General features: G+C 43.0%; 1 protein-coding gene across 1 annotated transcript in view; it reads left to right on the top strand.

Annotated features, from left to right (window-relative positions):
* rnf38 (ring finger protein 38) overlaps positions 1–9777 on the top strand; it is a 31764-nt gene extending 21987 nt beyond the window's left edge. Inside the window, exons 4-13 of the mRNA XM_063218262.1 lie at positions 1851–2053; positions 2315–2576; positions 3586–3762; positions 4295–4465; positions 4805–4966; positions 5279–5382; positions 5658–5742; positions 5903–6024; positions 6579–6678; positions 7201–9777. Coding sequence (XP_063074332.1) covers positions 1851–2053; positions 2315–2576; positions 3586–3762; positions 4295–4465; positions 4805–4966; positions 5279–5382; positions 5658–5742; positions 5903–6024; positions 6579–6678; positions 7201–7263 — 1449 coding nt within the window. The 3' untranslated portion in view covers positions 7264–9777. The remainder of the gene's footprint in view (positions 1–1850; positions 2054–2314; positions 2577–3585; positions 3763–4294; positions 4466–4804; positions 4967–5278; positions 5383–5657; positions 5743–5902; positions 6025–6578; positions 6679–7200) is intronic.
* The last annotated feature ends 3283 nt before the right edge of the window (positions 9778–13060 follow it).

Raw genomic sequence — 13060 nt, forward strand, 5'->3', positions numbered from 1 at the left:
TGGTGATGACTGCTGCCTCTTGTCTGTCCTCACTAGCTGTGTGAGCTTAATTGTGTGCCAGAAACTCCTGCCACCCACTGTGTGTGTGTGTGTGTGTGTGTGTGTGTGTGTGTGTGTGTGTGTGTGTGTGTGTGTGTGTGTGTGTGTGTGTGTGTGTGTACGCACGTCTGTGTAAGACTCAGGGTCGGGGACATGTATATCCAGCCATTTAGTCCAATGTGTGTGAAACATGTCATCTGTGTTAATGTTTGGCATTGAGTGTTGGGCTGGAGGGCTTGTGACATGTTACACTTTGTGCCCTTTTCCCATCTTTTGTGTCTTATGTGCTAGTGTCTGCAAGGGTGTTCGTGCTGTCCTGTACTGGGCAGTTTGTATTGTGACGGTACCATGCTGATAGCTGCAGGATAATTGTTGTACCATTACGTGGTGCAGTTCTGTTCTGTTCTCTGAGTGTGGGTGCGTGCGTGCGTGCGTGCGTGCGTGCGTGCGTGTACGCATGCACGCAAATGAGCGAACACGCGTATAATCTGTGGTAACATGTATTTGTACTTGCATAGTCAACTTCACCATCTAGACTCAGTCAAGTTCAACTGTAGACTTTTTTCTTAAGTCTGGTTGCATAGCTTGCAAAATGGATGCAGTTGTAGCTTAGAGAATTTTGCCTCGCTACACGTGTTGAATGCTGCAAAGCAGTTCACCATCAGGGGAATAGAAGGTCTCAGATCCAACCAGACTTTGTACAGCACCCCATTAATGAATCTATGAAATGTATCCATGCATTGATCAACTTCTGCCAGAGCATGCCATTAATGGCACAGATCCAATGTAACTATGTGCCCCACATCTAACATACAGTGCTCAGCAGTACACCCCTTTTGAAAAGTAACATTTTGAACAGTATTTCAATAAACACACAAGCTATTTCCAACATGTGCATACAGTAAGTGAAATACAGCATTCATGAAGCTCACCACAGTAAGTTAAATTATATAACTTTATGTTCGAATGAGCTCAGATCAGGTTTCATACTTAATCACTGAATCACTCTCACCTCTTCAGAAAATCAGCATTGGCCATAGAATTTAGGGTCATTGTCAAGAACACAGTGACCAACAATGAAGGGCAATGATAACATATTCACTATTCGTAGAGCAATCCATCTATGTATTCATGATTCAGTCAATGAAAACCATTCGCTAACACCTGAAGCGCTCATGCAGCCCAAAATAAGAGCTGTATCCCGACTATGTTTCACTTTAAGCCCCATTCATATTTTTTTGTATTCTTCATCTCCAACACCATACAGTTTTGATGCTATTAGTTCTTTAAAAAATCTTTGGGATCATGACTTCAGAGTATAGAGTCCCATTAGCCGTTATGTTGGTCAAAATGAGGCCTTTCTGTGGGCTTTTTTATGACTGGGCTGTAGGAGAGCCTTCTTTGGTGGACAGCACCCACATAGGCCATGCCTCGCCATGTGCAGCATATTGTGTCATGGGAAATAATCATCCCAGTTTTTTATTTCTACTTCCTTAGATAACTTTTGGTGAACTTCATCTACAACTTTCTGTAACCAAAAGTTGTTGTGCAAGTTCTCATCAAAATATGCTCCTGCCAAGGTATTAAAGTCTGTTGCCCCCAGGGACGTTTCTGTTAGACAGTGCAGATCCATCTGTCCTACAGTGTTGGGCCACAGTCGTGATGGTGTAGATGAGGCTTTTGATTTAAGATGATGATATTGTACGTCAAGTCGATGCTTGTGGCTGAGTAGCATTCAAAGTAAGTAAGCAGTAGTGTTTAAGAAGGAGTTTTATGTAACCGGTTCCGAAAAATGTGCTCTCTCCTCACAGGTGGAGGACAGTCCAAGTCCCAAGCGCCAGCGGCTCTCCCAACAGTCCGTGCTGGAATTTGCGCCACCCCCTCCCCAAACTCCATCTCCCCCCATAAGGCCGTGGGAACTTGCACCAAACCGCAGGACGCACGCCTACACGCACACACACCACACACACTTCCCGCCAGAGCGCTGTCACACACCCGCACGCCACAGACGCAGGTGAGTGAGGAACGGATGCAATGCAGTAATTCAGAATGCAGTGTGCCAGGCCCAGCATTTAAATAGACTTGATGTACTGTTCTGGGTTTATTTCTCGAAACCATAGTTGCTTACTACCGGTATATTATACATAACTACTTTGTTGTTTGCGATGCAATTTCCCATTGCCAACTACCCAAGTTGTTAACTGGCCAACAACTACGCTTTTGAGAAACACACCCCTGGTCAAGATGGTAACAGATTTTATAACCTCCCTCTCAGCCCACCTGTCCGCCGGCAGCGCAGCCGCCGCGAACGCATGCCACGCCACCACCCGCCTCATCACGTCTCCCCTGGAGGAGGACAGGACGAGAACTACCGGCACCCAGCACATGCCCCTCTTCCCCATCAAAGCTACGCCTACAGCCAGCATCCCCCTCCGCCTGGGCTGGAGGAGCCACGAGCCTTCCACCCCCCTACGCTCTCACCACGCCTGCTGCATCCTCAGCAGCAGGGAGCGATGGTCATGGACCTGCATGAACAGGTGAGGGAGAACAACTCCTCCTTACAAGATGGCCCTCTGGCACACCATAGACTGCAGCACAGTTTTGTTTCCTTCCCAGTTGCTGACCAGACTGTTGTGCAGTTGGACAGTTGCATGAAGGGATGAAAAACATTGAGTGCGTTTATATGCATTTCAGTATCCAGAATATGATCGAGATATTAAGTATCCTGAATTTGTGTTTGAACATATAAACACCTTTTCCCGACTTCAGTATCCCGGATGAGCCCTTAGAAATCGGGATATGCTAAGTGGAGTATTCTGTCAGAGGTACTGAGATACTGACGCATGGAAACGCCTTATCCTGAATACCGAGGCCTCCGCTGTTGCTGGTATCCAGGCTACAGGCATTTGAAGAGAATTCTGTAACGACCAAGAATGTAGACTGGGATGTAACACACTGTACTCATATAAACACCTTATCCCGAATCTGATCATAACAGGGATAAGCCTCATATTCGGGATGCTGAACTGCTTATACACGCACTCACTGTCTGTTGCCTTTAAAACATGTAGGGACAACTTCTATTGACAAATGAAAGACTCCCAACAACAAAGATTTTAGAAATACGGTGGCTATAAATATAAATAAATGGGTACAACATCAGAGCACTAAAGAATGTTAATATATTGGCCCTTATAGAGTATCCCGTCACCTCTTTTGATGGCTAATATCTGAGGCTGTTACTATGATGTGTCTGTGTGTGTCATCATGTCTAGACGGGGTGAAATGGCATTTAGTCATTATGCTGCAAAATCTTTGAACCATCTCCCTGTCCAAATTTCAATTGCCCCAACAATATCATGTTTTAAAAGGAAATTAAAAACAGCTTTATTTTCATCTGCCTTTGGTGATATTTAGTTAATTACACACTATAACACAATATAGTTTTTTTTCTTCTCTTTCTCTATTCTTAAGCACATTGAATGACATTTATGTATGATAATGATATATAAGTAATTGTGTGTGTGTGTGTGTGTACCTTCCCAGCTTCCTCAGGGCACAGTGCCTGTCTCATACACGGTGTCTCCTATGCCGCCTCATGCCCTGCCTCCGCCTCTGTGTAGCGGGCAACATATTCCAGCCTGCTCCTCTCAACAGCAGGTGCCGGCCTGCTCCGTCGTCTTCAGCGGACAACACTACCCTGTCTGCAGCGTTCCCCCTCCGGTTAGTGTGCCCTTACAGTCTGTGTGTGTGTGTGTGGTCTCCACTCTGTGGCCCATACACTCCCAGTATGCTTTTGCTGCCATCTTGTGGTTGTGTAAGTGAACTGCAGGCCAAAATAGGTGTTATTTTGTGATTTGACTGCTACTGGTTTCATGCCGACCAGAACGGTGCCCGTGCCTGTGCCCACACCAGTTACGTTTGGCACTAAAGTGCTTACCAGCGAACAACCGCAGTTCATACTGGGCTCTGTTCTTTTCAGCACCGGACTTTGTGGACGACAGCAGGTTCATCCGGGTAACACAGTCGTCACGGTTTACAGAGATAAGACCAACTATTTTTCGGTTCGCATTGTAAGCCAACTTTTCGGTTCGCAAATTTGAAGATGTCCGGCGTGAAAACACCGGCCGGTTCGCGATAATGTGCTGGAACTGGCACTGGCAAGGGTTTCTGTCATCCTGAATACGCTATGTGAACTGTGTGAACTGTTGAACTTTAGTTCTTAACTTTTTGTTGGTTTCTATGTGTCTTTCAGATGCTGCAGGCCTGCTCGGTTCAGCATTTACCCGTTCCGTACGCCTTTCCTTCCCTCTTGTCCAGTGAGCCGCCTTTCCTTCTGCACCCCCCTCACCTCTCCCATCACCCCCCTCATCACCTCCCTCCACCAGGACAGTTTGTTCCCTTTCAGACACAGCAGTCTCGCTCGGTGAGTTAACTTGCTATCGCACAAGTGTACACACAGACCACACATTAACACAAACATATAAATGCTGGAACTAACTTCCTGTCCAAATTAGAACTGCCCCAACAACAGTATCTTGTTTTAAAAGGAAATTAAAAACAGCTTTAGTCTTTCATCTGCCTTTGGTGATGGTTAGTTAATTAGACACTATCTATAACACAATATAGTTATTTCTTCTCTTTTCTCTATTCTTAAGCACATTGGATGACATTCATGTATGATAATGTGCTATATAAATTGATTGATATATATACATCCATGGCAATGGCATCTTGCTGATGTGTTTGGTGTGTGCGTGTACAGCCTTTACAGAGGATTGAGAATGAGGTGGAGTTATTGGGAGAGCACCTGTCGGTAGGCGGGGGCTTCAACTACCCCCCATCAGGCCACCCCAGCCCTCTTCCCCCACAGACACCCCTCCAGTTTCTGTCCCACGACCCACTACCACAGGAGCTCTTTGGAGTGGTAAGGAAACATCCTTTACAACATGCATCAACAAACTAGGACATTTGTTTCGCTCTTTACAAAAATTCCCTGACCTGGGACCTATACTAAGAAGTTTCTTCAGTAGTAAACCAGGCTTAGTTAACCTACATGAAGCGGTAAGCTTGATAATAGATGTACCTGCAAGTATCATTTAGCTGAGAAAATTAGGACTCCAGGCTCTTCTATGACTCTTAGTATACCCCCCATGGCAATGTCAATCATATAAGTGCATGTCTCGTGAGACACTTGAATCATGTGGTCAGGTGAACGTGTTGTCCTTTTTTTCTGCAGCCCTACCCGCCCTTCATGCCTCGTCGAATCACAGGTCGCCGCTACCGTTCCCAGCAGGCGGCAGCCCCTCCTCCTATACACCCCAGCTTCCTGCCATACTTCCTGTGAGTCATATGTTCTAAATGCTCACATGTCTACATGTTTGTCATGATGTACTGTACACATCACTTGCATAAAGTTATCACGTGTCACCCATTCGTTAGGGGCGTAAATCACTGATACTTAAAAATGCCCCCAAGATACGATTCGATTCAATCGGCGGCCGTAGGATCGATTCATGGATACATATTGATTATTATTTACACCCCCACCATTCATGGTGACACATTTTAGGGTTCGTTTGGTAATCCTGTTCCTCCTCTTCATCCCTCTTTTCCAGTTCCATGTTCCCAGTTCAGCCCACTGTAGGCCCAGCTATTAGTCTGGAGCTGGATGTTGATGATGGAGAAGTGGAGAATTACGAGGTCAGTGCACACATGGAATTGCAGGTCTCTCTCCATCAGAAAAATGTTCTGTCTGTGCTGGCGCGTTTGATTGACATTGATGGTTGAGATTAAATTAGCATTTTTCTAGCAAATTGTGTATGTCTCAGACCGGTGAGTTATTGTGTTTCTCTGTCCACAGGCCCTGTTGAATTTAGCGGAGCGTCTCGGGGAGGCCAAGCCGCGAGGCTTGACAAAAGCAGACATCGAACAGCTGCCGTCATACAGATTTAATCCCACTAACCACCAGTCAGAGCAAACCCTGTAAGCATCTAGCAGCACCCTGTAAACGTACACCAACTCCACTGTCTGAACATACAGTCATAAAGTCCAATCAGTCAATGAGTTGCCATGAGAAACGACTATATATATTTTTTACAAAGTGCGTGTGTGCGTGTGCGTATGCGTGCGTGTGCGTATGCGTGCGCGTGCGTGTGTGCGTGTGTGTGTGCGTGTGTGTGTGCGTGTGTGTGTGCGTGTGTGCGTGCGTGCGTGTGTGTGTGCGTGTGTGTGTGCGCGCGTGTGTGCGCGTGTGTGTGTACGCGTGTGTGTGTACGCGTGTGTGTGTGCGCGTGTGTGTGTGCGCGTGTGTGTGTGCGCGTGTGTGTGCGCGTGTGTGTGCGCGTGTGTGCGCGTGTGTGTGCGTGTGTGCGTGCGTGCGTGTGCGTGCGTGCGTGTGCGTGCGTGCGTGTGTGCGTGTGGGCGTGTGTGCGTGCGTGCGTGTGTGCGTGCGTGCGTGTGTGTGTGTGTGTGTGTTTTGCATATATAAAAGCTGTTTGGTAACAGTGTGTCCATTTTCACCCAACCTCTCTTTCTAGGTGTGTGGTGTGTATGTGTGACTTTGAGTCACGTCAGCTGTTAAGAGTTCTGCCCTGCAACCACGAATTCCACGCCAAGTGTGTTGACAAATGGCTCAAGGTATGTTCTTTTTCCATCAGCAAATCATACAGGCATCATGCGCCATGCCGGCATCATATAGATGACACAACAGTGTCATAATTGAGTCAAAACGATGTCATGACACAGTCATTAGCGGTCGTAAACATGGTATCGGTGTTTTATGGTCATGAAAAGTTGACATTGTTAGGGCTGTCTTTGCCATAACCATTTCACTTAATGATAGTCATAAAATGTTTATGACATTGACATAATGTTTATGACACATGAATGACTTTTGACATTATGACACTGTTATGACCTTATGTCATGCGTATGACGCCTGCGTCAAATAAAGTGTTACCCAATAATTTAATGACTGTTTTAAATTGGATTTAGCTGGAGAAATAGTAATTTATCATACACCATGCACATGCACATGCACACACACAGCCTATAGATGGTTAGCCTACATTTAGCCTAGTACATGTTGAAATGGGCCTATTAAAAATAATAATGTGATGGAAAACCTAAACTGCAATTTGTTTTATCTTTCTTATGCAGGCTAATAGAACCTGTCCTATTTGCCGAGCTGATGCCTCTGAAGTCCAGCGAGATTCAGAGTGACCTGCCATCTGATCACTGAGAAACCCTGACCACCCTGCCCTTCCCAACCCCACCTCCCGCACACACACACACACCCCTCTCACTCGTTGAACTGTACACTCAGCTGTATCCACTAACTTTAGATTTAGTGTGTACATACAGGTCAGTCATCTCCTCATTTTGTGCATTCTCTCTCTCTCTCTCTCTCTCTCTCTCTCTCTCTCTCTCTCTCTCTCTCTCTCTCTCTCTCTCTCTCTCTCTCTCTCTCTCTCTCTCTCTCTCTCTCTCTCTCTCTCTCTCTCTCACATAGACATTTTTCTATTTGTGTATTATACATGCATTATATGTGCACACATACTTGTCTGGGTTTGTTTAAATCACTAACTCCTCAGAGTGGAAGTCCAAAGATAGTCCTCTTTATTTTTTTTAAAATTATGTTCTTTTATAGAATAGTTTTTTTTTCTCTGGTGTCAAATGTATTATTTTGATTTATCACCTTTTTCCCCTTTTCTTTAGTTGCGGTTGGTTGATTGTGGTCTATAGTGCTTCTATTGGTGTGAGTGATAATGTGTGTGTGTGTGTGCGCGTTTGTTTTGTGTGAGTGTGTTTGTGCACTAACATTCCTGGGCACTCATCGATGTGGCTGTAGGCTGCATGTGCATTTTTTTTAAAATATATTATAATGTATGTATCTACCAATATAGAGGGAAAAGTAACCACATACTTTCATATTAAAAATTTAAAAAGTAATGGTATGTTTTTTTTTTTTTTTTTTTGCTTTTTTCCAACCTGAGAAATCACAAATTATATCTATATATTAAGATGGGCTTTAAAGGGTGGTGAAAGGTTTAGGGGCTATGTGGTCTACCAGTCTTAGGGAGTTGGAATACTGTGATTGTGTGTGTGTGTGTACGCGTGTGTACGTGTGCACACGCGCGCATGTGTGTGTGTGTGTGTGTGTGTGCGCGTGTTATTTATACAGCATGTGTGGTACAGTACACTGGCTTAACCTGTTCACTTCGGTTTGCTCTGCTCTGGCTGGCTGAGGCATGCACTGATGTGAGTGTAGTTGGTTGGAAATGCAGAGACTAGAGTTAAGCAGAATTTGTTTGGTTGGTTTCAAGAAAGTGATCCCCTAAAACTCACTCGGTCAACTCAGTCCTTGAAAGCACATTCATTTTCCTCTCTCCCTCGTGTAGAATTTGATGACTTAATACTCATCATACAGATGTTAGAGGCTGAGTAGTTTAATTGAACACACACACACACACACACACACACACACACACACACACACACACACACACACACACACACACACACACACACACACACACACACACACACACACACACACACACACACACACACACACACCAGTCTCTTTGCTCTCTAAGAGTCACTGCCAGATCACAAGCGGAAGTCCTCACTGTGTTAATTGATGACTATGGGGCACCTTAGTGGAGGTAGTTGGTCATGGGTGCCCAAGACAAGATCAAACACTGTAGCATTACGACTATAAAGGGAAGTACACTCTCATGCACAGACTGATTCAGCATTTACAGGTACACGTTAAAACATTTGTTAGTATTATTCTGTTCCCCGTATCCTGTTTTTCTTCTGCCTTCAGTATTCCCCCACTGTATGTTGCAGTATCCATCTCCAGCACTTCACTTTTCTGTCATGATGCCAGGCAGAGCCGTGTCGGCACAATGCTAGACCGCAGCATGTGTCCCATTTACACCAGATGTATTGCACACCTTGTTTAGTACTGGTAAGTGTATGCGCGTGCAAGGGATGTACATTCATGTACATAAGTGTGTGACCGTGAAGGTGTTCATGTAGTTTTCTATTCACATGTATGGTGAATTCAGGTAAATTGGGTCACTTTGGCTTATTCGCTTATATGCAAGTGGCCCAATTTACCTGAATTCACCTACTTATAATGAATCTTGCTGGCGGCATGATGTGAAGGTGTCTGGAGGTGGAACTGCCAACTAAGAGCCCTCAGTGTCTTAAAGAGAGTTGCCTTTAGCTGTTATTCCGTTTCTCAGCATCCGTGTTCATGGGTCACCATCACAGTTGACTTGTGTTCACATGCTGCACTCTGCCATTCCGTACGACACCATGTTCTTGTGCTGTTCTCTCTGTTGTCATTTTGCGCATTAGAAAATAATTTCTGCCTGGTACACGAGCAGTTACCTCATGTTCAATATTTATCTAAACCTGCATCAATACTTTGCAGTCGTCTGTTATTGCTTTTTTTATTGTTTTCGGTGTGGTTTGTGTTTTCTTTTTCCAGATATAAAACACAGTTGTGTCATTTACCATTATGTTTCATATGTATAATATCTGTAACCAAAATCATTTGAAGGCTTGATATAAATTTGTAACAGACATTTGTACATTTTTTATCAGAGTTATTACTAGTGATGCTTTACTAAGTAGTGCAATGAGTTTTTTTCCCCCAACTCCTGGTACCAGTCTTTTGGATCTCAAAGGGTGGTTCTATAATAAATGCGTTACGTTCTTTCACCATTTGTCTCTTTTTTTCACCCACTACATCTTTTCACATTGTATTTAGAAATAAGGTGTTTAGAAGTACATGGGATCTGAGGAAGCAAGGCTCAGAAGGACAGAGGTGGTATTTCACGGTATCTGACTTCCTATGCCCATATGTACCAATGTAATATAAACGCCCCAAGATGGATAACTTTCACGAGGTGGGCTTCCTGGCTCTTTTACTGCTCCAATTTTCCTGCCTCAGTCCGACTTGTATGGCAGTGTTTTTTTTTTTTTTTTTGGGGGGGGGGGCAGCGTTGCTATATAATGGTTATTTTGAAACAGTCCACTGACTTGAATAAGACCACTGACTTGAATCAGACCACTGACTACGTCTTTAAGAAGTAACTTGCGGACTAAAAAGCACATTTCTGACTACTTGCTTTTAAAAGTTCAACTATTTTATCAGTTTTTTTTCGGCAGTGGCAGCATTCTTGCATTCTAATGCAAGATGAGGGTCCTTTTTAAAGGTGCACTGTGTAGGGTGGTGGCCAGAAATTATTGCAACTATGCTGCTCAGTGAAACTGTGCTGCCTATTGCCAAATTTGATTTGCCAAAACGGCAGACAATCCACGCGAAGATTTTTCATGTATAAGAAGTGTAATTTTTTCAGTCTGAATGGTGGTAAGTATTCATGAAAAGGCTAACATTTGTGGATGGGCAGCATGAATTATGGAAATAAAGTTCTAAGAATTACACAGTGCACCTTAAAAGGATAACTTCTACCAATTTTGACATGTAGTTGTAATGCTCACACTACCCTGGACTTGTCAGTACCTGTACCTGAGACTTTTTTTTTTCTTCAGCCTTTTCCGAGATCCTGGTCATTGTAATGGGGGCAGGCATATGTTTACATTTCAAAAAACATCTTGATTTATTTCCAATAACATACATTCAGGTAGAAAAAGGCTGAGGCACTCAAGGTTAAAAAATGTTACTTTTTAAATGTAGCTACAATGCCTACGCGTTTTGGCCCTTATGGTCCTCTTGAGGGCGTATATGCGCATACGTGGCCATTTGTGGTGTTTGTGAGATGTGTAGAGGTGATGTCATATGCCATGCGCAGAGGTGGAAGAAGTACTGAAGTTGTGTACTTAAGTAAAAGTAGAAGTACCCTGCGAAAAAATTACTCAAGTGAAAGTAAAAGTTGTTTCCCAAAAACGTACTTAAGTAAAAGTCCTAAGTACTAACTTTTAAATGTACTTTTCAGTACAAAAGTACAAGTAGGCCTACTCACGCAATGGCTGTCTTTCTCCATGTCTACCTACTTGATCCAATAGGAAAAAGTGTCTGCAACGGTTTTCGGTTCTATTTGAACATGACTATGGAGTCCTGTTAATGTTTTTAAAAGTATATTTTCTGTCTGGGTGTCAATTTGGAAGAGGGGCTTGGTCCCGCCTCCCTGCCCGCAGCTGAGGCTACTGAAATATCCACGAAACACAACAGGAAAACCTAGGATAAATGTAACTAGTAACAAAGTCTTCTCCTAGAAATGTAAGGAGTAGAAAGTACAAGTAATTGTCAAAAAATGTAATTGAGTAAAAGTAAAAGTCTGCATTTTTATTTTTACTCAAGTAAGTACAAATTCCAGAAAAAACTACTTAAGTACAGTAACGAAGTAAAAATACTTAGTTACGTTCCACCTCTGGCCATGCGTGCTCCATCTTCCAGATTCTGTTTGTAGATGTAAGCTAAGCCCACATCTAAAAAGTCAATTGGTGGGTGATTGGCCAGTTTAAACCCCAATGAGCTTTGTTGGAATAACTAATGTACACCAACATAATCAAAATAGAAGATTAACAATAACCATCAGTTAATAACTGCATTATAATAAACTATTGCATCTCTGAGCATGACTATTATCATATATACTTCAGTGGGGCATTGACAGACCTAGATGTAGACTATGGTTTACAAAGGGGATGCAGAAGAGGAAAAAAAGTCTGCCACGAGCCATGTGAGGGGGGCCTTGGCTTGGAAGGACATGTGGGGCAGTAGCCTATGTGGGGGGCCTTGTCATGGTTAAGTTTGGGAACCCCTGGCACATCATGCATTATTTCAATTAATTTCTATAGGCCTAGTTTTACAGGAGTCATATTTAGGCCTATTGTAAATTCAATTGTATTGCATTTTAAATTCAGTAGTACTGGGGCTTCGGATATTCAACATAACTTCACAGTAATATATATGTTTTCCCCATATCCCATCATGATGTTTTCACCAAAGCCAGGTGCCAACCATACCCATTTGGGGGAAAGCACAGGAGAATCGCTATTTGAATGCAATTTCAGTACTTGGTATATTAAAGGGACACTGTGTGAGATTTTTAGTTGTTTATTTCCAGAAGTCATGCTACCCATTCACTAATGTTATCTTTTTCATGAATACTTACCACCACCATCAAATTCAAAGTATTCATTATGACTGGAAAAATGGCACTTTTCATACATGAAAAGGGGGATCTTCTCCATGGTCCACCATTTTGAATTTCCAGAAACAGCCATTTGTAGCTACAAAAAGGACTGTACTTGGGCCATACTAGAAAATATTAGTGTATTACTTAGTAAACTTTCATGACAAGATAAAATTTGGCAATAGGCAACCCAGTTTCAATGAGCAGCATAGTTGCAGTACCTTTTTAGACCATTTCCTGCACAGTGTCCCTTTAAACTATGTGAAATCAATGATAAAATGTCTAATGACTGTTATCAACGCAACAGATGCATTTTTTCAATAGGCTATTGCATCTAGTCACAATCCTGCATTTTTTTGACTTTTGGCAAATCAGGCTGCATGCATAGGCTATCCATACTGAGCATTAACCCGGACCTGGCTATATTTCCAGGTTATGTCATGTGTACCCTATGCTAAATCCATGCATTTATTCTCAGAGTTGTAAATAGAAATAGGCCTAAGTCTAGAAGTAGGCCTATTATTATAAATGTAATTATAACACTATTAGGCTACTATGATGTTACATAGCTATAATAAACTACTACTGGTGTTTAAATATCTGCAGCAATATTTATTTTACTTTCTACAACTCTTTTTATTTTTCAATTTGATGTTGAGTTAAATTTTATGTGGGAGTATGAGTCACTTAGACTGTGTTTACATTGTTCCAATTTGTTTCTAGTATTAAGAAACTTTTAATTTGGGGAAAATAGAGAGGCGGCCATTTCCGCTAGTGTCGCTGACTTCACTAAGCTAGCAATTCGCTAACGTTAGCTGGCTGTACGAATCTCTCTCCAGAGG

The sequence above is a fragment of the Engraulis encrasicolus genome, chromosome 16, assembly GCF_034702125.1.
Source record: "Engraulis encrasicolus isolate BLACKSEA-1 chromosome 16, IST_EnEncr_1.0, whole genome shotgun sequence".
Classification (NCBI taxonomy): Eukaryota; Metazoa; Chordata; class Actinopteri; order Clupeiformes; family Engraulidae; genus Engraulis; species Engraulis encrasicolus.